This window comes from Stegodyphus dumicola, chromosome 1 (assembly GCF_044657685.1).
Source record: "Stegodyphus dumicola isolate Sdum_Otavi_A_Nest chromosome 1, ASM4465768v1".
Taxonomy (NCBI): Eukaryota; Metazoa; Arthropoda; class Arachnida; order Araneae; family Eresidae; genus Stegodyphus; species Stegodyphus dumicola.
The window spans coordinates 66,963,756-66,988,933 of record NC_140768.1 but is presented as its reverse complement, the minus strand read 5'-3'; the positions used below and the strand labels follow the sequence as shown (position 1 = coordinate 66,988,933).

Below are 25,178 nucleotides of genomic sequence, written 5' to 3'. Positions count from 1 at the left end.
TGGTGACAGAACGGAAAAATTAATGGAAAAAGAGAAAGAAATACTAACACTTTTCATGGAAAATAACAAAATTAATGGATTTGATAAATTACTAATAAATGTTGGCATAAAAATCTGAGAAACTATACATTGCTCTTCAACCAGTGACATTCCATGTACATTATTTACTTTACTGGATGCTTATATAAACAAAAGTCTCGATGTTTTGCGTGCTTTGGCTAGCTGCCAAATTCAAAGTTCGAAGAATTGAACTGCAGTTACTTGAAAGCTAGACTTTCTAGCTGAGAGTGGCGAACAGCGGTAAACGGAACAGAAAGATTCCAGCAGTTCTTTAAAGTAATTTGGTAAAAAGCTGCAATCTGTAAAGCATTTGAAAAGACAGACTTCATGCATGAAATTGAATCAAGCAATGACTGATATAAATAATATTGCTTATATTAAAAGTAAATATAATGCACTGTCAATCAAAGAAGGCACTGTGAATCTTCTCATTGTTCTCTCCCTATCTACTTCAACTGCCTTCAGCGAGTGAATTTGCATTGCTGCGAGCTCCTGTTTGGAAGCCTCTGAATTGAGGAAAAAATCAACGTGAGAATGTGGAATTTTTGCTTACTCTGTTTGTGAATATGTGCTCTACAAGAAGACACCAAAATTTTGGATACATCATTTAAAAAATATTTAATCCACCGAGCTACAATGCTAATCGGGAATATAGTGTTCATGAAATTGTGTTCTGTTTTGGTGTTTTATGTGTTGCGGGTGATTAAAAGTTAAAGTAGTGGTTTGTGCCTCGGTTATAACGTCCTAAGAGCTATATCATATATCATGCATATTAATGGATTGTTGTGTTGATATTGAAAGGTTTGTTTTCAGAATTAATTCATCTGAAACCAAAAATAACATACAACGGTACGGCACTTTCCGGTTTTGCTGAAAATGCAATTAGTGCAGAAGCAAAAACAATTCAAGCTGTTATGGTATGTTCATTATTTTCAAAATACAAAGAAATTATTGGACTGGTACCAGTACTTAATATGACAGCTGAAGCTGAATTAGATATATGTAACAGCAAGAAGCAATACATTAAAATTAATAATAATGCACATTCTATACTATGTTGTCTTTTGTATAGTATACAGAAAAGGTTAATGATTTTAAACAGTGTATGAAATGTATGATCGAAAAAATAGTGTTAAAGAAATATTAGCATTTCTATAAAATATTGTAATCTATAATTATGTGATATTTAATTGTGTAATATTAAAAAAGACAAATTTTTTATTAATTGCAAATTGCAGTTTTATTACTTTTTGTTTGGTATCTATTCTTCCAAACACTGTGTAATTTGCGCTTTTTAAAAACATTGCCATTTTTGTATGTTTATTAGATTATCTCAATAAATGAATGTTGGAAATGAGGTTTTATTTTTTATTAAATTTAAGTATTTTCTATTGCTGTTATGAATGTTTAGTAGTTATCTCAATAAATGATTGTTGGAAATTAGGTTTTATTTATCTCAATAAATGAATGTTAGAAATTAGGTTTTATTTTTTAATTAAATTCAAGTATATTCTATTTTCTTCGCTTACTTTTTATGTGCTTGTAATAACAAAGAAATTCATAATAGATAGAAACAAAAAGTTTCATCGTGTGCTATTTAACATACTTAGCTTACTATCGTATACTATATTATTAAGATTATTTCTGTACAGTAACAAAAGGAAAGTTATTGATTATAAAAATCGCATGAAATAATCATTGTAATCTACCAATTTTCTAAAATGCAGAAACTAAAAATAAGTAAATACATTAACATATGATCAAAAGAAATAGTGTTAAGAAACATCAGCATTAGTAGTAAATACTGCAATCCATAATTATTGTACTTTTAATTGCTTAATATTTAAAAAACACAAATAATTTTTTATTAATTGAAAATTTTAGTTCTGTTACCTTCCTTCTGATATTTATACTTTCAAACACTACTAGTTCATGTTTTTTCTTAAATAGTGCTGTCATGTATGTTGTTTGTTAGGTTATTATTTCATTTTAGATACGAATATGGGAAGATTTTTTTATTATTAGATAGGTATACTTTTGTATGAAATATTTTTATCACATTTATTAACTGCTTTATACAGTCTTTCATTTGCATATCTTGGAGATATAGAAGTTAATGGTTATATTTTTTGCTATGAAACGCAAATAAATTTATACTCAAGTTCAGGTAAAATGCTGATCAAGTTACCTTAAGCCTCCTAATTTATCATGACAGGGGCAATTTTCAATGTCTGAGATTTAACAGAAATAAATGTGATAATGCTGTTATAATCAGAAACGCTCATTTTTTTTTACTCACATATATAGCTTTACTTTTATTTATGTCTGAGTTTTATTTACTTAAAAACCTACTATTATTTTATATTTTTATAATAACCACTTTCATAATTACTCTCACTTAAGGGGGAAAAATGATGAAATCTTAAATAATCATAGCTTAGAATTTAAGTTATTTAAAAAATATAGTTTAAAGTACTGAAAATAATTTAGGCTATTATTAACTATGCATATTTAGTCTAAGGAGAAAAAAATGTATAATCTTCTGGTTTTCAGGAAATGATAAAATATTTAAACTTTAGAAAAAAAACAAGGAATACAAAATTTTAAAAGAGAAAAATACATTAATTATTAAGCTTATTTTTCTGCATGAATCAATATGTAACACAAAGACATAATAACGACATTTTTACAACTGTTGCAGAAAGGTGGAATTTTACGAACATTTAGGCGTCAAGATGTCGTAATACGATGATTTCACAACTAAAATATCACCTGCGAAAGACGCAATAATGATATCTATGGGATAAAAACCTCATCTGCAAAGACGTCTTTGCAATGGTTGTAAAACAGTGAAGTTTCGCAGACATCTGGGCATCTTAAAGATGACATATTGCAACGTTACTTGCAATGACATCTGTGATGAGTTTGCAACGTCGTAACAACGTTGCTGTGCTACTTGGGATCAATACAAAAACCTCAATTATTATTATTTTTAATTCGAAGATTTAGCACTTTATGATAAATAGATTATAAGCATAAACCTGAAGATATATGACAACTAACAAATTTTTTAATTAATTTTTTAAACACTTTTTAAAATTTTTCTCATAAACAAACTATATAAAATTATAATGCAGGATATAAAGCAAAACAAAATTAAAGAAAAGGGTCTTTTTTTCTTTTCACTCTAAATATCAATACACAAAAATGACATAACAAAATTATCACCGAGAACTGTCACTGAGAAGTAACTCATTAAAAAACATTCTAAAGGCATGAAAGACTAGAATAAGCAAATATTTCCTTCATGACATTTCCAAACACCTTCATTTTCAGTATCATCTACATGCAAATAGAAAATTTTTACCTTGAATTACTTAAATGGCTAAGTAACCAAGAATTTAATTTCACATGTGCTGTAAATTTTAAAACTTCAGATCAACAAAGTGTTGGTTTACATGCAGTCATTAAGCTAAAGATATTAATAAGAAAAGGCAGCATTTTACAGATATGAGTAAAGTTAGCAACCAATCAATGTGGCAGCTCATTCTGCATTTAGTATTTCTTGCCTTTGAATGAAATTGCTTGCTGCTAATTCATTAACGCATTTATTACCATTAAAAAAAAACAGAGTTTCTCAAGCTTTCTCCAGTCACAGCCTTTTTTTGATCCAATAATACCTTCTGCAACTACTTCATTATCCTTCCATACACTACCTTGAGTAAAGATATAATTTTTCAAAAAATTGCAGAATATTAATTAGATTTATAGAGTTCAAAGGAAGAAAATCTTTCTATAAATTACAATATATATACAGTCAAAAATGGTTAATCCGGACTCACCGGGACTTCAGCGATTCAGGATTATTGATTTTTCCGGATTATAGATCATCAGTTTAAATCTGGTAAGATGGCATGCAGAAATTATAAAATTAAAAATATGAAACCATAATTTATGAAATAAAGAACAATTATGATCTAAAGGATATCAAAATTTACAAAAAAAAAGCTTATTATTTATTTGTTTACTTTATTAAACACAAAATCGAAATTTTTTTCGTTTTCAATAACCTCTGTGCCACTTTCTTCACTATCGGAAGCAAATTATAATGACGAGGAATTTGATTTAAATCATATCAAAGATGGAGTACATCGAGATGAAATACTACATTTAGTAACGAATTATAAGCCAAATAAAATAAAAACATCTGTCCTGAAGATAAGGATAGTGCTGACAGATCAACTTCAATTCATTGCGCGCCACGGCGTCCGAATTAATGACTTTTGACTGTATATATATAATTAAAAACATAAAGTAAGAAATTTAGAACTAATATTTCACAAAGATAAGAAATTGAAATTCATAATTAAGCAATGATTTTTGTAGAAGAGAGATTTCAATTAATTTCAAGGTTCCTCTCCCCTGATGAAGCGACATTGAGATTGACTGAATTCCTCTTCTGTTTTTGTTCATTTTTCTTTTAATTTTATAATTTTTGAAGAGGGGTTTTGCTTGTTTGAAATGTTTTGGTTTAAAAATAATTTTAATTTATTATTGCATTTCTATGATTATTTGAAATTTATTAATTATGAATTTCAATTTCTGTTCTTTGTGAAATATTAGTTCTAAATTTCTTACTATGTCTTTAATGATAATTTTTCTGCAGTTTAATGCATGAAAATAACTAGGCATGTTTGTGTTTTGTTGTAATGGAATAAGCTGGCTGTGTTAAGTTTTCATGGTTTTCCTTAAGTACAATGCAAGCACAAGCCATTACTCTCATCCTAAATAAAGACAGATAGCCCTCATTTCATCCTTTGCCATTATGAAGTATAGTTACTCATACCATGAACTGTTGGCAATAACTTGCCAATTAAATATATCTTTCATTCAACATAGCAACCACGTAAAACCTATACAAATACCAACAGCAAAACTAAATAATAAGCATAAATGTGATTTATTTCCTCAAATCATTCCTTATTTTATTCTGATGGTTAATTTGCCTTTATCAATCTTATGCATCCACAAAACCATTTCATGAAATATGTATAATTTCAATGTTTTGGAATTAAAATATTCATAATATGCAATCATTTTGGAGGGAAAAACCTAATGTTGTTTTTTTTCATAATTTGATATCAGCATTATAACAATAAGGGTAATCTCAGAGGTATAGCAAGTCAATAAAGGGTAAACAAATTATAGATGAAGATTAAACAGCAGTTAACACAAGACAGTTTTGATTGTACTTGGTTGCAAGATTTCATCTGTTAGTTATTGAGAAATTACTGCAACAAAAAAAAAAAAAAAAGAAGAGTGGGGGCATTATTGGCAAGTTAGCATCTACAGAAATTATATGTATCAGTGAATACATAAATACTGGTTAAATTTTTTAAAAAGACCAAATAAAAACTAAACTATTATTATGTCTAAGGTATGGCACATAGCATTATAAAAGTATTATAGAATTTTTTTAAATATCCTCGATCAGTTGGATATTATTTCAATTAAATGTAATGAAATTATGTAAATTTGATGCAGTATTAAAAATAAAGCTATAAATTAAGAAGAAGCACTTATTGTTTAACAGTTGCTAAATTTGATTAAGCATTTAAGGATATAATTTTAAAGAAAAATTAAAAGATCAAATTCCATGTCAAATAGTAGCACTCCGGAAATTAGCTATTTTCAAGGCTACACAGAAGATAAATTAAAGATCTTATGTCTCATAGTATGGCAATACCTGCCATGTTGAATGAATAATAAATACTTTGGTAGCATAACATAAAATTCTAGAGAATTTCAAAGAGCCCATTAGAAAAATTTCTGTCATAAAAATAATCATAATACACACATTTTGCAGGATACAAGATCATATTTGCAATATAAAAGTATAAATGAAAGCTAATTATCTAATTAATTGATTATAATAATATAAAAATTTAATTGCACCTGAAACTCTGAATAAATTTTATTTTATTCATGATTCTTTAGTCTGAGAGTCCTTAGTATGAAAATTAAGAATAAATCCACCTTATATACTCTAAACCAAAACTATTTCATGAAATATGTATTAAATAAAATGTTTTAAGAAAAGTAATACTTTCTTCTTTTCAGGAAGTTTGGGAAAAAATAAAAATATCCTCATAATGAATCACTGAAAGCTTATTACAGTTGCCCTTAGTAGAAGATCTTCTAACTGTAGTAATATATATAAAGCAGATATCATATGTATATTAAAATTTGCTTTTTGTCAGATTTCTTCCTTAGGCAGATGAATAGGTGACAGACGACAGACAGAGGAGACCAGGCAGAGAAGAAAGATAATTTTGAAAAAAAAAAAAAAAAAAGTAGCAATTCAAACCAGTTCAATTCCCAATGAATGGGATGGACTCTTGGGAGTTTTCATAGTTTTTTCCATGGAGCCAGTTTCCTTTCAAAAGTGTTTAATGAAGGCATCTCTTCATATAGGCAGATATCCCTCAGGTTGCTTTGCCTTATCAACTTACCTAACCTATTCCATTTTGTTTACCATATTCATACTGAAATAGTAAACAATCTAAGAAAAGAGAATTAATAAATTTAAACCTACTAATACAAGACTCTAGAGAAACTGCTGAATTTTTACTTGAAATTTTAAAATATGAAAACTTAGAATTACAATCAACAATGGCATTAATAGATTTAAAATTTATAATAAAAAAAATCTGAAAGCTTTCAGATTTTATGTTATGTCCAAAAGGGTGTTTTTTCATTTCCACACACATCTACATTTTGAAAGCATTTGGGCTAATGTCGCTTTGGGCTAAAAATATTTAAAATCAGCATAGCTTTAGAATTTCCAATAGACAGTTTCACGTGCTGGAGATAATTTCTTTTTTCGTACAGTGTTGTCATTGCTCTCTTTGAAATTGTTGAGTTTGTTAACCAAACATTCGTTAAAGTTTTGAAAAGTATGAAATAGACATTAAAACAAATTCAAAATTTTATATTCAGGCTTCCAGGTGTTTATATTCGGGTGGAGGATTACGTTATTTAAAATTTGATGGCTCTAGGATCATTGATTTTTCACAATGTGAGAAACATAAATACGTTCATGCAAATTCTTCCTTACGTAATTTCTTTAAATGCAATATAGAATGATAATATTTGGTGGCAACAATCTGAAAAATGACTCAGCGCAAAATGCTGTTTGCAGACTAATAGCGCTTTGGGCTAATAATAATTAAATATTGACATTTTATATTACAAATCAAGTCAAAAAGTTTAAAAACCAGTTATATATCAATAAAATTTCAACATAAAAACTGGAAAAATCACAAAAGTATGTAAAATTCGTTTCCACAGTGTTTTCTTTATTTTCCTTAGCTTTTGATTGTAAATGCTCTGACATAAAAATGGCTTTAATGCATTAGTTTTTAAAAAATAACACTTTGCCTTTTTACAAGTAATTACTGTTCTACTTAGAAATCGGGTAAAAAGTACGGCTTTTCTGAAAATTAAATGACAATAAAGAATTAGAACAAGATGGTTGACAATGCTTTAATAAAACATAAGTTGTGCTCTCAAGATTATCCTTTGTATTCAGTTTCACTTGATTTAGTAGCCATAGTTTCACACAGTAGATCAGAGTGCATACATAATATTACTAAGCTGAAACTGGAAAAATTAAAATACTGAACAGTGTATTCATGCTTAATGTTTTATATGTTATTAAAAAATTAGATAGCTAAATTAGACTGAATTTCATTATAGACTTAATTTCCTAACCTTTCGCTAGAAAGGGTGAACTGTCACACTGAAAATAATGAGGACTACTTAAATTGCTGTCATATGGCAGAGCGCATCAAATTGTCCAACACTGACTCTGGCATTTGTATAAAATACAGCTATATGAACAAATTCATTGATTTAAAACAAGATTCTTAATAATCAATATCAAGGCACAAAAGCTAATGTCTGAAAACCAAACCAAAAAGTCAATGCCATTATTCCTATTCTGTTCACTTTGCACTCTTGCTAGCAACACTTACCTGGGATTCACTAGGCAATGCATGCCTGGTGGAATAGCACAATATGTAATACAATTTGATCACATTTTCCACATCATGCTCTTCTGTTGTTCTGAAACTCACAGGTATCATGTTATACATTACTATAATCAGTAATGCAAAGCACATCACCAGCAATGAGTTGAGTGAACATTCGCTTATATGAGATATACAGACAATCCTACTTTTCTTTCAGTGACTGCTTATCATTAATGACACTTTAAAGTCTATTTTTTGGTGATATGCAGAATAAGAAGAATGTATTATCAGATTGGAAAATCATATCTATAATAAAAAATATCTGTATTAAGAAGGATAATGTATTAAGAAATAAATAATAAATTTTAAACACCTTCATGTATTTTCATATGTTTCTTAAGTTTACTTGGCACAAGAAATCTTCTTTCACAATTATCTGCAGGACATCTAAAAAGAAAAACTATTGATAAAAATCTTGCTTAAATTGTAAGACAGAAAAAATCTTTAAAATTATTTATACCTACAGAAATGGCGGCATCCCAGTATGGATATATTCATGCTTCTGAAGCCAATTATGTTTATTAAATTCTTTATCACAGTAAGAACACTATAAAAATAATTTTTGTAAAATTAAAAGTAAATATAAAGTATAAGTACAATTTTTCTTTAACTAATGCAAAATATACTGAATACCTATTTATAAAAATTTATTAAAACTAGATCTATAATTTCATCTGAAAATATTTTTTTCAATGAATCAAATACGATTATACATCCCTGAAATGATAATTAAAAACCCAGAATTGCCATCTATGCTTTTATTAATCATTTAAAAATCTACAAAGTATTTACAGATTCTTTATAAACATGTGTCAAGGGCTAAGATCAATACAGTCAAAAGTCGTTAATCCGGACTCGTCGGGACTTCGGCGATTCCGGATTATAGATCATCAGTTTAAATCTGGTACGATAGCATGCAGAAATTATAAAATAAATATAAAATCATAATTTATGAAATAAAGAACAATTATGATCTAAAGAGTATCAAAATTTACAAAAAAAAATGGCTTAAAATTTATTTGTTTACTTTATTAAACATTTCTTTCAATGTAAGTTGTTTAAGTTGCTTCGTTTTATGTGATAATACTTTCTCTTTAATTCTATAAACAGACATAATTTCTTGTTAAGTTACAAAGTTCCGCTGTTCAAGTCCTATAATTGCTGTGTCGAGAATACCGACTAATTTCTCAATCAAAATTTTTTCGTTTTCAATAACCTCTGTGTTACTTTCTTCACTATCGGAAGCGAATTATAATGACGAGGAATTTGATTTAAATCATATCAGAGTACATCAAGATGAAATACTACATTTAGTAAGGAATTATAAGCCAAATAAAATAAAAACATCTGCCCTGAAGATAAGGATAGTGCTGACAGATCAACTTCCAATTCATTGCGCGCCGCGGCACAATTTCATTTAAATCATATCAAAGACGGAGTACATCGAGATGAAATACTACATTTAGTAAGGAATTATAAGCCAAATAAAATAAAAACATCTGCCCTGAAGATAAGGATAGTGCTGACAGATCAACTTCCAATTCATTTTACCCTGATTAACATTTTTAAGCATATTAATCCAATAATTAAAAATATTAGTATAAAAATATCTACCATTCTGATTAAGAATTTATGCAATTTCATGATTTTACACATTATATAATAATTTTAACTTACTTTGGGTACATTAATTTTTGTTACATAAATTTTTATTTTAAGAGCTAGATTCAACATAGCTTATAATTATTTCTTCAGATTTTATGAAATTTCTACACTGATATTCAGTTCTATATAATTTCATGATTTTATCCTTAATGAAATAACTTTTGCCCATTTATGAGATGTTTTATATTTACTTTATTTACCTATTACGTTCATACTTGCTTCTAGTTTGTCTATATAATAATAGCTGTAATATTTTTTAATGTAGTTGTCCTCTGTTATATTTATGTAGTGAATATGGTTTTCATGTATTTTAACTTTGTAAATAATTAGTCCAGAATGTATATAAAACCATATTTGGCTTATTGCATCCTATTCAAACCAACCTGCCAACCACAAAAAGTACCAATTGCTTAAAAACATTTTCTTTATTGCAATACCCTTCATTCTTTCTAAGTTAAAATCAAAAATTTGCAGTGCTTCAAAATCTGAATTTATATAGAGATAAATGTACCTAAAAATCCTCCATAGTGACAAAATGTGTATCAGATTTTTTCCATTTTAAGATAGCATGCAGTAAACAATTTTCTGTAAAAAGACATATGCACCAATGTTGCTTATTCCAACAGTTAAATGTGTTATTCTTATACCTTATAATGTTTTTATTTTTAAAATAAGCATTATCAATAAAAAATGTGTTTTTCCATTTTGTGCCTTATTTATTAAAATAACTAACTTAAAATATGTGTTTCTTATATTTAGAAAAATGTTACAATCAAAATGGGTTGATAATAAAGTACTTTCTCACACTATCAAGATGGAACACAGTATATCTTTCTTTAAAAAGAAAAGAATGAATGAAAGAAAAAAACAACAAAAAATTCTTTAGCACATTCTATCTCATAACAGACACTGACTACATTATCATAAATCTTTTCTCAAATTATTCATTATTTTGTTTACTTTGAATAATTTGTTTCACTGCTTAGAAATTACATTTCATTACTTATAAAAAAGTCTTCTGGAAAAATCTCTTAAAAACGCTGATATATTTAGCAACATTTAAAAAGAAAATTAATGAAGAAAACTAACATGCTTTATTAAAAAAAAAAAAAAAAAAACTTTAATTCACTAAGTAATGAGAAATATTTATTTGTACATATCATATATATATGATTAAAAAAAAAAAGATCAAGCCATATGGATTGGCAGAGCTTTCTATGCAGAAATATTACTGTATGTCTACCGGCAATACCCTGCATTAATTAATAAGAAGTTCTTGTTTTCAGATATTATAGTGATTGGTTTGGAAATTTTTGGCAGGAAAAGATTTCAGCAAAATCCATCTATGTAAAGATGCACATTCTGCATGTTCTAATTCTTTAAAGATTATACCCCTACTAGTAGCTCCTACTGGCTAAGGCCACTGAATACTGAGAGTTTGACACAGTTTTGAGCTCAGGCAAGCAGCATGGTTGATGTTTGTGTTTTTTCCAAGGAAAATGAAAACATAAGCCAGATTTCCTTAAAATGTCCTTCATAAAAGCCTTCATCTCCTTCCTTGCGAGCTTTACCACACTTAATTAACCTAACCTAATCTTTAAAGATTAAAATTGTTCATAACTTTAACATGTCATTTTTGAGGATTATTATAAGCATATATATCTGATTCCCAAAACTTATCAAAATGAAATGTATAAAAATAAACCGTTATTCAGACCTCACATATATTTTTTAACACATAACAACCTTTGTTTTTACCCTCTATAATTAAAAATCACACAGCATATGTACACTTAATCGTTTAACACAATGCTGGCCATTAAAATTTTGAACATCTGGAAGGAATAATCTGACAAATGTCAAAATGCCATGAAAGAAAGAAGTTGGAATATGAAAATGATTAGTATTTCAGCACATTAAGACTGCAGGAGGGAGAAAGGACATCTGAAACACTGCATAAAAGAAAAGTTGTGTAGTGGATTTCTCATTCGGAAAGTGCTTTGTACGGTCAGAGTTTGCTCAATATCGTGTTATGCCTCGAATCAAAAGAAGAAATGCTTACCAGCAAGTGTCGGAATTCGACAGAGGCAGGATCATTGCCTATTGAGAGTGTGAATTATTATTCCATAATATCTCCCATCGCACTCGCTGACATCCAAGCACTGTCATGGGAGTATGGAATTAATGGATTGCTGAAGGTCATACTGAACAGCATGCAGGATCTCAAATCCTTCCCATGACTAATGCTGAAGAGGAGAGACATACTGTGAGGTCAAAATTGCAAAACTGTACAATCGCATGATCGACCATTACACATGGAAATAGCATGTTTGCAGCATGCCCAATATCCGCTTGTAGGGTGCATTGACATTTGCAACAGCATGGACTATCAGCATGGCGACCATCATTTTGGCTTCCCTTGACAATGCAGCACAGAGGGAGACAGTGACTTTGGTGTGCCAAATGACAAAGCTGAATACAAGAGTGACACAATGTCTTTTTTCAGACGAGTCTTGGTTCTGTGTGCAGTATTCTGATGGCCATATATACGTGTCTGGAGGCTCCGAAGGGACGCATGCCGTCTGCTTGCATTCGACAGAGGCCATGAACTTGGTGTAATGGTTTGGGTAGCCAATGGGTACACGACAAGCACATCTATAGTTCAGATCAATGCTAATTTGAACACAGATCAGTACATTTCTGAAATCTTATGCCCAGTGGTTGTGCCTTATCTTCGAGGCCTGCCAAACGCCATCTTTCTACAAGATAATGCAAAAACACATGCTGCAGTCGTGTTCTGACCTTCCTTGATATACAGGGTATTCGATTGCTGCCCTGGCCTGCATAGTCTCCAGATCTGTCACCCATTGAAAACATCTGGTCATAGGTTGTTGAGAGACTCGCCCACCACCCCTCTCCAGCTAATATGGTTAATGAAGTGTGACATAGACTTAAAGCAGCATGGAATGAGTTGCCCGTTTCTGTCATCCAAACCTACTCCGACTCCCTGCCTAACCACATAAGGGCCATGTTAACTGCCAACTGTTTCTACTAATTTCACCCCCCTGTAAACCCTCAGACTACTTACAAATTTCATCATTTTGTCTTCAAGCCATACTGTATTAAATATCTACTTTGTATTTGCTTTCCTTCAAGGTGTTCCAGTTTTAATGGCTAGCAGTGTATTAGTCATTTGGTGCTAAATGATTACATGTACTGTACATCCATCAATTGTCTCCTCTTAAGAAAGGTACAGCTTAGTCTTAGTATGGTGATCATACATGTAAAGGATAGATGCTCACTGCCATAGAATGGAAAATTATGCCTGTAAAAGAAATTTGCTGTTACCATATCAAAGATCTCTTTGAACCAGAAGTTATCTTAAAATTTCTCATACTAGCCTAATGCACAGAAAGTTTCATCAGCTCTGTCTCCAGTTTGGCACCATAGGCAAACAGTACAGTTAGTGTCCCATGAAAATTAAATACATTAACAATTCAAATTGAAATTTTATAATATTTGAAATTGAGAAGTCATGCTTAAATTGTTCATATTTTACTAAGAAAATTAATGCTAATCAATATAAATTACCTTAAAAATTTTGTGCCTTTTCTTTTTATGAATAAGATCTATATGTTTTTTCAATGTGGCTTTTGATTTTAAAATTTCAAAACAGCCATCTACAGAGCACCTATAAAAAATAAGCAATTCTGGAAATAATGTACTTATTCATTCTTTAAAATAAGTAACTTTAGTAGTATTCTCCGTAGAAATAATTATTATGATCAGTATAGTCAAAAAATTTTAATGCAGATGCAGTATTTCTTTAACAAGGATAACATGAAATCAATATATGCATTATTTCTATTTTGATATAAAAATCAAAAGGTTTATGGCATAAAATATGAAAATAATAATGTATTAAATTTCATCTAAGAACATTGAAATTAAAAGAAAAACAAGACAAAATGAAATGCAAAATATAAAATGTGACTTAATGTATTACATTTTCAATTATACCAAATATTTTTTCCTAAAATGAACATGAACATACATAATAAATACATATGCATGTATATTCACATATGATACAAATATATATATGATAAATGCATGTTCATAAAATGTATATGATTATATATGCAGTTCTGGGAAGGAAGAAGTTATTTTAAGTAAGTATTATGACAATATACAGTCAAAAGTCGTTAATTCGGACACCCATAATTCGGAATGATCTATAATCCGGACCTCAAAGCTAAAAACTTTCTGCGCATGCTCCGCGTTGACCTATGCGCATAGCCGTTTACGCGTGCGCGTAAGACCTCTTACGACTGCGCATTTGCGTGTGCGCAAGCGCAGAATACGTTTTCACGTGCGTGTTTTATGTATAACGGACGGTGTAAGCTAAAATTATCTAATTATCTATTTCAGTTAATGTTGATGATGCGTTGTTCCTTAATTTTCGAATTGGATCTGGCTTATTATTTTTTGCAGACTGTAAGAGCAATACTAAAAAAGTAAACTTGAACTTTCGATTATGTCAAATAGAATTTTTGATTCTGGAGCTCCCAAAGGATCGTACAAAACGAAAGTATGTTTCGATGTCCATCAAACAAAAAGTGGATAAAGACATGAAGAATGTGACAGAGAGGTTAGTGAAAACAAAAAAATTTCAATTGACAAGTTAGTCGGTATTCTCGGCACAGCAATTAACGGGACTTGAACAGCGGAACTTTGTAAGTGAACAAAAAATTATGTCTGTTTATAGAATTAAAGAGAAAGTATTATCACATAAAACGAAACAACTTACATTGAAAGAAATGTTTAATAAAGTAAACAAATAAATATTAAGCTTTTTTTTTTTTGTAAATTTTGATACTCTTTAGATCATAATTGTTCTTTGTTTCATAAATTACGGTTTCATATTTTTAATTTTAGAATTTCTGCATGCCATCTTATGCGATTTAAACTGATGATCTATAATCCGGAAAAATCGATAATCCGGAATCGCCGAAGTCCCGACGAGTCCGGATTAACGACTTTTGACTGTATTAGTATTTAAGATAACAATTTTCATACATTGTACAATTTACCAGTACTAACTTGTGCTTACCTAACACAATCTGAGCAGATGTATTACTCAATGTGCATTCATTAACACACTTATGGAAAACAAATTCAATAATCAATCGCCGAAGTCCCGACGAGTCCGGATTAACGACTTTTGACTGTATTAGTATTTAAGATAACAATTTTCATACATTGTACAATTTACCAGTACTAACTTGTGCTTACCTAACACAATCTGAGCAGATGTATTACTCAATGTGCATTCATTAACATACTTATGGAAAACAAATTCAATAACATCAAACTAAAAAAGTCAAAAAAGGTTCGATTAATTATAGACCAAAATTCCATCACCTTTTTACTGATGAAACAAATAGCATTTTATTTTTTCTATTGTGGTTATTTCTTTTAAAATAAATAAGCTGCCCTGTACATTCAACTGAACACCTCCAATAAACTTTTCTCTTAAATTTTACTCCATGTATAAATTTTTGCAAAGTTCTAAACTTTTTTAGGTACTTATGTATTATCTTGTCAACCATGAAAGTTGGCTCGAACTATGAAAGTTGGTGGAGATTCTGCAAAAATTGCATCAATCATTCTTGCAGAATTCTTAATGAACTGATGCCTCTTTATTTAATGAACAATCAGTATTCAACATGCTTCATTTTTACAAAAAGGTTTCATTCAGTTTCTACATTTTTGTTAACCCTCTTATTTTACAGGCAGCTAGTTCTCTTTAGAATGCTACTAGTACAAGGTAATTTTTCCAATCTATTACTGATCTTTCAGCCATATCCAACTTTCTTTACCCCATTTCACAAATGTTACTTCTCTCAACCAGCTTTAAATGAACTGAACACTAGTCACAACTGTGATTCTACAGCCTTTGAACCACATTCCTTTTCAAACAGATATTTTCACGAGACAATTTTTTACATTGAATGGCCATTGTTTTTCCATTTTTAAGTAAAATATAATAACATGTCTATTAATGAACTTTTTTTTTTAATTTTTTTTTATGTAGGATCTCATTACTTTGAAAATAATCCAGTGCTAGCTTTCTGTAGAAAGCAGGTCCCAAATTTTTATCTTCCCCCCCCCCTGCGATGCATGAAAAATACAGCAATAGCAGTTAATTTATATTCTTGTTTATAAAAATGAAAGATGGTTTATCAAAATTAATTGGGGTAACATCAAATGAAAGTCTGCATGTTATAAATGTGCTGCTACATCCTGCTTATTCATAACTGGCACTAAATCTCACTGCTTGGTGACAGTTTTATGATCGACAACATAACATGCAAGTACCCTTTTTTTTTAGAACTAATTTACAGAAAAGTATTCAAGTTTACTACACGAAACAATCCGTTCACAACATATTAAGCACATGCAAGTCAAATTTAGCTGAAAATTAACCGATTAAACATAATATTAACCATATGTAAGATAAATTTAGCTTGTTCAGGTTGTCAGAGCAGGAGATTTAAAAAATTTGCAATGCCGTCACTGGAACTTGAAATCTATACCTCCTAGTTGCTAGCCAGATATGTTTTCCAATTATATCATGAAGGCATGCAGTAAAGCGGGAGAATAATCAAATTATATCTGCTAGAGTTAGCAGAAAAGCTTAACCATGTAAGTAAAGAAAACATTATGTATGTAAAAATTAGCAGGTTAACCATGCTATTTAGAGCAATTAAATCCACGTTTGATGGAAAGCATGATATTAAGTATACATTAGCAAAAATTAGCATAAAAGAGTAAAAGAATATAATAAATAAGAATAAAACATAAACTTGTACTATTAAGGAAGTTGGTAGAGCCATATTACCCTACAGGAAACAATTTTTATGTGCATTCAAAATTCCAATGAATAGATCTTGGCCATTATGTTTTTAACTTCACATCAAAACAGATTTTCGAATAGTATTTGCTTTCAGTAACCACCAGTTAGATTCTATAGACTGGATATGTGTACAAATAAGTAAAATTTGTGGAATGATTAAATGATACCCATGCCCGCCTAGGGATAAATATGCCTGCCATTCATCAGTTACAGCAGTTGTTTCTCCTGTCACGTGCTTTTTAATCAGTTTCCACTGGTTAGTTGTTTGTCAGATATATTTCCGAGTTGGAAATCTTTTTCCCTCTCACTGAAACATTTTAATGCTCCATTTTTCTTCAAATACTCTTACTATGTTATATTTTTTTTTTCTTATATTAATTTTACAGATTTCTATAATGTGGCCAACATGACCAATTTTTTTCGAATCGATTCCATGTAGAATGATCAGCTTTCTACATTATGAATATCAGTTCACTGTTTTGGATTAAGTCCCTTGATTGTCATTTCTACTCAGTAAAATAGCACTTTTGTAACTTTCTCCCTGAGAAAAAATGTAAGTTAGCAATAAACAAGTCTCACTTAGGAGAAAGTTCACTTTAGTGAATCAAGTAATTTTTGCCTAAGGCATGAGCCAACAGTAGCAGAACATGCTTAATACATTTTTATTGTAGCATAATTTCATGTTATGCCCCTTAGAACATATTCCATATTCCTTCCGAGATGCATCACTGTACACATCCCTGTCTCTGACAACTTCCTTAATTAAACAAAAAATAATTACATCTATTCACTGCTAAAAAATTCAGAAAAGATAATGTGAAAATCAGAGAAAATAAATAAGTGAAGAATTTCACGAGCAAAGATGACCAATTGGTATGATACTACAATGGGTTAAATTACAAACAGCAATGAAATGAACAAAAGAGAACGTAAAAGGAATGCTTGCTACCTCTGAACAAATTAATTTGTAAGATCGCCAGCTTTAAACTGTTAGCACCAATTTTGATGGCATTTATATACATGTTTACTGGGTTCTCTGCAGTAATGCATTCAAATATTCTTTTCTTCTCAAACTCTGCTCCAAATAATTTGAAATTTGCTTATGTCTTACTTTGTTTTTAATTAGGACAAACTGCAATCAGTACAGTCAAAAGTCGTTAATCCGGACTCGTCGGGACTTCGGCGATTCCGGATTATAGATCATCAGTTTAAATCTGGTAAGATGACATGCAGAAATTACAAAATTAAAAATACGAAACCGTAATTTATGAAATAAAGAACAATTATGATCTAAAGGGTATCAAAATTTACAAAAAAAAGCTTAATATTTATTTGTTTACTTTATTAAACATTTCTTTCAATGTAAGTTGTTTAAGTTGCTTCGTTTCATGTGATAATACTTTCTCTTTAATTCTATTAAACAGACATAATTTCTTGTTTAGTTACAAAGTTCCGCTGTACAAGTCCTATAATTGCTTTAAATCATATTAAACGGATATGATGCATCTCGGAAGGAATATGGAACATGTTCTAAGGGGCATAACATGAAATTATGCTACAATAAAGTACATCGACATGAAATACTACATTTAGTAAGGAATTATAAGCCAAATAAAACAAAAACATCTGCCGTGAAGATAAGGATAGTGCTGACAGATCAACTTCCAATTCATTACGCGTCACGGCGTTTCCCCTCTCCCCCTGCCGCAGAGCAGCGTGAAATTGATAAACAGATTTTGGATTTTGAAACATACTTTCGCTTTGTAAATCCTTTACATATTAGTAAATATATATCGGAAATTCTATTTGACATAATCGAAAGTTTAAGCTTACTTTTATAAAATTGCTCTAACAATCTGCAAAAAATAATAAGCCGGATCCAATTCGAAGATTAAGGAACAACGCAATCTGCAACATTAACTGAATTAGATAATTCTTACACCATCCATTATACATTAAACGTGCATGCGCACACATATATTTGCAGCCGTAAAGGTCTTACGCGCGAGCGTAAACGCCTATGCACGTGCATCAAAGCAACGCATGCGCAGAAAGTTTGTAGCTTTGAGGTCCGGATTATAGATCATTCCGGATTATGGGTGTCCGAATTAATGACTTTTGACTGTATAGCATGGTGATATTTGATATTTCACTATACAATGCAGTTAATTATATCAAAAATGGTATTTTATCATTTATTTCACCTGGGAATAAAAGGAGGAAAAAAGAACCCTTAACGGATGAAAATTTTAAGTACTTTATGATTTTGCGAATACTATGCAATTCTTTAAATAAGTTTATAAATATTATGAATAAATAAAATTAAAGGTACAACTCTGATATACGCCCTAATTTCACCAAATGTGGCGATATGTGTTCTGCGCTGGTTTTTGGCACGATTGCGTGTTGTATGGCAACCCTGTTGACGTTGAAAAGTCTTTCGCTGGAGTTCGTTGGTTCCCGTCATGCTTTGTGTCTGAGAAGCTAGGGGTGAAAGATTTAATGGTGAAAGTTGTTGAATTGAAGTTCGGCATAAGGAAATATCGTCGTGGTCATCCTGTTGAGGGGCAATGGGTATTTGGAGGTGTGGAAAGAAGGTATGGGAGATTATTTTTAGTGGTTGTGCGTCAAAGAAGTAGGGATTTGTGATTATTTGTTATTTTATTTATTTGTGAACCATAGTATGAATTTTCTGTATAGTGTGTGGCTGTCATATAAATACGATACTAGTGATTACGTGGCGGCATGTTAAAGGCGGTATGAAATTGGTATATCTGCTCTTCGAAAAAGCATTAATGGTAAGTGCATTTTATTTTATTCTTGTTCTTATTTTGTAGAATGTAATGTTCATTGTTTTTTTTAGTATGAATTTCTGTCGTTATTGTTATTTTTTTGTTGTATTGTTGTTTTTTTTTAATTGTTTGAAATTTATTTTAGTTATTTTGTTGATTAGTGCGTACTATCTGAATTGTGCAATTCGTGGATGTTTTTTAAAGTTGAAACAGAACTCTGTGTACATGGTATTCTTTGAAATTTATTGTTATGTTAATTTATTAAAGAGAGGTGTGCGTAGTTCATAAATTCGTTCGTTGCCTAGATTGTGCCATTCGTAGATGTTTTTTTAAATTAAAACATATCGCTGTGTACATGGACTCTTGTAAAATAATTTTGGTTAGAAACTTCACGGTTTTGCTATCTAAATTTTTTGTTTTTGTTTCGGATTTTTAGCTTAAATTGTGTGTTCAAAACGTTGTTTTTGCATTCGCGAAAACCGTGTTTTTGGAGACATTTTAGGCTTAAAGTTCAAAATGTAGACAAAAAATTTAGATAGCAATATGGCAACGTGGAGTTTCTCACCAAAAATATTTGGCGCCTTGAGGGCGCATATCAGAGTAGTTCCAAATTAAAAATTTCAGCAGAAGGCTGAACTACCTTTGAACAAGACAATTGAATGTCAGTAGTTGCATTATATGTAGAGTTCAGGGATCAATAAAAATGTTGTATGAATTCTTTTCTTCTATTTTAGAATATTCCTTTCAAATAAAATGCTTAAAGTAAGCCACATATAAGTTTCTCTAAGAAATCCGGCCATGAAAACAACACCTCCTAAAACGAACTTTCATGTAGTTGGCTGTGGTCAGTCAGCTTCGACTAGCTAGCACAAACTAAGATTTCCATTCAGACAATATGATTAAAAATCATTTGATTGCAGTATTTCATACGATAATCTTGCCAGAGGATGAAGATATTGAACACAATCAAAAACTACAATTACAGAACAGAATGACAATTATGCATTTCTAGTAATCAAATTTGAATACTTATCTGAATGGAGAAGATAAAAAACAAATTAATTGACAGCAGTGACTGCAGATTATGATAAAGCATCACCAAGCTGTGGAAACTCTCTAAATCAGGTGATGTTATCAGTTTGCTGAAACCATTTCTTCAAGATTTAGGGTTGCCATTTTGATTATGTAACTGGACTTTCAAAATATCACTTTATTTTATTTCTTGTTGATGGTCATGTGTGTGACATAGCTAGTGTCCAAAGGTTGTAAATAATGTGGATTTTGCATATTTCTTTGGTTTACAAGATAAGGGTAAAAACAGATGTAACAAGTTTGTACAAATGTTGGTCACATTTATTTGGCTCTTCAATGCACAAGATCAATATAATGTAAGAACTGGAATTTCCAAGAGACATATACCTGTGAGTAACATATTTATGAGTAAAAAATGTACAAATCAGTTTATTATGAACGAGTTGAATGTGAATGACCACAGTGTTGTAGACTGGAAAATGTTTTATACAGAGATGAGTGTGAAGAGGTATTTGAGAAAAAATGATGTACAAAGATTTATTACTTTTTTATAGATTTGATTCCTACGTTTATACTTTCGGTTAGAGTACATTGAAGGGTACCCATTGTATTATCGTGAAGTTGTTGTTACATTTATGGTAGTTGAATGTTATGGAAACCCTATATAGCGTAATTGTTTGTGCGATTGTGGTAAATTTTTAATAATCAGAAAAGATTTGCAAGGGCTTGTGCTGTGTGTTGATTAGGAAGTACATTGCTTGTTTTGTGGTTTAGATGGTAGAATGGTTGAATGTCGTAAGATTAATTTGAAGTTTCTGTTGAATTGACTGGTGTGTAAATGAAGGTTTACTTAATAATAAGTGTCCTGTTTGTAGGAAGGAAATGTGTTATGGTCGAACATCAAATGATATTTTTTACTCTTATTTTTGTGAATTTCTATGGCAACGCTGATATACAGATTCTAATTCAGATAATTTTAGGAAGGTTTTGGATGCTGTTAAGGAATTTTGTTTGACTGAAGACAGAGAAATTTGTAAATAAGGTGAGTGGCTATTTCCTTTGTATAGTGCTAAGATGAATTTCCTTTTTATGTTATTTCATTGTTTGATTTAAAATATAGTTTATTGAGATTATATATATATTTTTTTATTATTATATTATCTGCTCCTTTGACTTTTTAAGTAAATATAAATCGATGTGTACATGGACAAAGTCAAGGAAGTGCGCAGTGCCAAGTTTGTGCAATTCTCTAATTTTTTTTTTAGTGAAAATAGGTTGATGTGCACATGGATACCAAGTTTATGCAATTCTTTGACTTGCTATTTTGTCTTTGTGTTGCGGTGAAAGCCAAAATAATAAGTCAAAGAATTGAACAAACTCGGTATCCATGTATTACCAATTTTAGCCAAGGGGCACCTGTAAATATATTTTTACCATACTTTCTAAATTGATTAATAAATTTGATTTATATACAATTCAAAATTAGAAATATTTTTCGCTAATCTTTGGAATATGGTAACAGGTAGTTTGGTGACATTTTGGTAAGGCGATAAAGGTTACTAGCTAGGACTTTAGCAGTGTACATGGATAAAGTCAAGAGTGTGCGCAATGCCATTTTTGTGCAATTCTGGGATGTTTTTTTAAGTGAAAATAGGTCAATGTGTACATGGATACCGTGTATGTGCAATTCTTAAAAACGCGGCAAGCAGTTTGCGATTCTGCACTTTCTCCCAATTTCGCACCTAATTTTCATCATGATTAAGCACTTTTGTTCCATAAAAGTTGTAGCATAAGCGTAATTCGGATAGCAGATTGTTGGAAAAAAATTTTGAGGAAAAAAAAAAAAAAAATGCCTTTACTTCATGAAAACAAAATGGGGTCCAAACAAAAATTAGCAGGTTGCTGTAGCAGGGTTGGTCAGCAAATTTTTGCCAAAAAATCGCCAAGTTACCATAATCCAAAGATTAGCCATATTTTTCAGTAGATGTCTATTATATGTCGTTAAGTACACAGCTAAATTGTGGGCAATTTTGAATTTTATCTTTTTCTACTTATTACAGTTGTGAAAAACTAGCCCATAATCTACAGTTTTACCTGATTTCAAGTTCTATAACTCATTAAAGTTCATCTACATTTAACATTACACTAAAAATTATGAAAGCTCAGCAGAATCTATTATTCTAATAGAAACTAAATGCCCTATCGCAAAAAGAAATTTATAAGTTAAAAAAGGGCTAAAAACTATTTCATATAACAAATGACATAAATGCTCTTATTTTTCGATTGTTAAGAACATTGTAACTAAAAATAAAAATTTCATATTATTTTAATTATATAGGTGGCCCAAGAAATATACAGGTTTGAATGCACAGTTTCACTTATGTATGAATATTTTTATAAGCAAGTAGCAGGCAACTGTATCTTATAAAAAGGAGGCAATGAAATACACATCTGCATGGGACAACCAAATTACTAAGCCAGCTTTATTTATGAATCTACTAAACTGCTTAATATAATAGACATATACATATAAAATTAATTTGTAAATGTCTAGTAATGAATATAATAATAATTTCATATGAAAAACAAAAAGAATAAAAGTTACTTAATTTCAAATAAATTTTAAAAAGCGAAAACAAATTTTAATCATCTTTATTTTTCTAAACCAAAAGTTGTTCCCATACTCAGAATTTTTTATATGAATTTATATAAAAAAGGGGGGAAATGTTAAAAATACATAAGACTTGATATATACAAACAATACACTTGCTAAAATAACACAAAAAAAAAAATTAAAGATTAGAATAAATCACAATTTTTTATTAAATCCAACAAAATAATAAATACCTGAAACTACTCTCATGAATTTTCATATGTCGATTTAAATGAAAAGCCCTTGTATAACTCTTGTCACATTCATCAAATGGGCAAATAAATGGTCGCTTTAAGAAAAGGCAGTTTATTAGTTAACAGAAAAAAGGAAATAAGTAAGTGATAAAAAAAAAATGAGATGTAAAATTCACTGATTCATTTTATCACATCATTTAATACCTACAGCAATAGTTAATTTCCTTTGTTTAGCCCCCTTCCCCTCTTCCTTTTAGCCCCCTTCTCTCTGGAAGGAACATAAATTAGTTTAGGTTATAAACCTTAACTAATTTACATTCTGTCACAACAAATATATTTTATTAAACATTTTTTTATATAATGAAGCACTTCTTTCTTAAAACATCATTGCATAAACCTTTGGCGACATTTAAATTTGTAAGTTAAAAATAGAACGATTAAGGTTGCCAGTTCTGGCGATTAAACACTGTGATCGCTTTTAACACTTTGATTTTGAATTATGATTATTATTAGTTTTTTTTACTGTTTTCTATCCAGGTGAACAAAATATGTCAAAAATAACATAAATTTAGCATTCGGGATTTTTTTGGAAAATCAGTTTTCACGGCTAGGGCTGGGACATAGTTTATGGTGGGATACATATATCCCACACACGTAGCGATCTAATTACTATAAGCACACTTATTATTCTGAAAACCTTATCATATATGATTCTTATACGAGATAGATTTACATCATATGGGACAGAGTAAAGCATTCTTTGCATAACCCAACATTACACACTGGGCAAATCATATTTGTTCTTTTCTCTATGTTCATTTGTATACAATGAGCACAGTGGCATCTTGATTTTCCAACTATTGGAAGATGATCCCCAACATTCAGGAGATTCTAAGTACTTTTTAACCCAGCAGTAATTTTTTAATTTTTAGTGGGACATATATGTCCTGTTAGTAGTCAAAGGGTGGACAAGGAAACATCAAAAAAAAAAAAAATTCCATAAAGCAATTAAAATTATAATATTCTATTCATGGTGATTAACATTCCGTTAACATAAACATTACAGAGTTTTATAATGATAGAATACCCAAAAATTGTTTTCAAACTACCTGTAAATTCATCTAACTATGACGAATGTCTTAAATGAGATGCTAATAAAAATTTTAAATATTCGAGAATTTTAATCTGATATTAAAAAGAAGCTTTAAGTTTGTATGAACATTTCAAAACCTAATTCTCAGAAATTAAAGCTAAGAAAATATTTTTAAATTCTTTTCTATGGTTAAGTACTTTGTATAACAAATGAAGGAGATATTTTAGTGTTAATTAATCACAAGGTTCTGATAAAAAGGATAAGGAAATAATGAAGTAATAAAAATTTAAATACTTCGCCAGAGTGCACTCTCAAATGACTTTCATACCGCGTACGACGCTTAAATACACTGTTACAATTTTCGTGCGGACAAACATATTGTTTGTGACTTTTAGACATTATTATTCATTTGGTTTTCGGTTCTACATAAGACCATATCAAAATGCACGCCGTTTCGTTGTTTATGACAGACTTCAGTTAATGTTACAGTTACGTTTTTGCCTGAAATACATATTTTTAATACATTTGATACTTTCTGGAAGAAATATTTTTTTCTACTTATTTTTGAATAAATTAATAATTCTTGCAGCCTTATTAGAGATATAAAAGAAAAATCATTGAAAAAGTAGAACAAGAAATTTAAAAAAACAGAAAACTGAATCGAGGAAGCTTTATTA

General features: G+C 30.0%; 1 protein-coding gene across 1 annotated transcript in view; it reads right to left on the bottom strand.

The window, feature by feature from the left end:
• Positions 1–24,965, bottom strand: part of LOC118189924 (uncharacterized) — a 49,627-nt gene extending 24,662 nt beyond the window's left edge. Inside the window, exons 1-5 of the mRNA XM_035360641.2 lie at positions 24,796–24,965; positions 23,409–23,503; positions 13,410–13,509; positions 8,618–8,700; positions 8,467–8,540 (exon numbers count right to left, since the gene is read on the bottom strand). Of these exons, the coding sequence (XP_035216532.2) occupies positions 8,467–8,540; positions 8,618–8,700; positions 13,410–13,509; positions 23,409–23,503; positions 24,796–24,900 (457 nt within the window). The 5' untranslated portion in view covers positions 24,901–24,965. The remainder of the gene's footprint in view (positions 1–8,466; positions 8,541–8,617; positions 8,701–13,409; positions 13,510–23,408; positions 23,504–24,795) is intronic.
• Between the last annotated feature and the right edge of the window lie 213 nt (positions 24,966–25,178).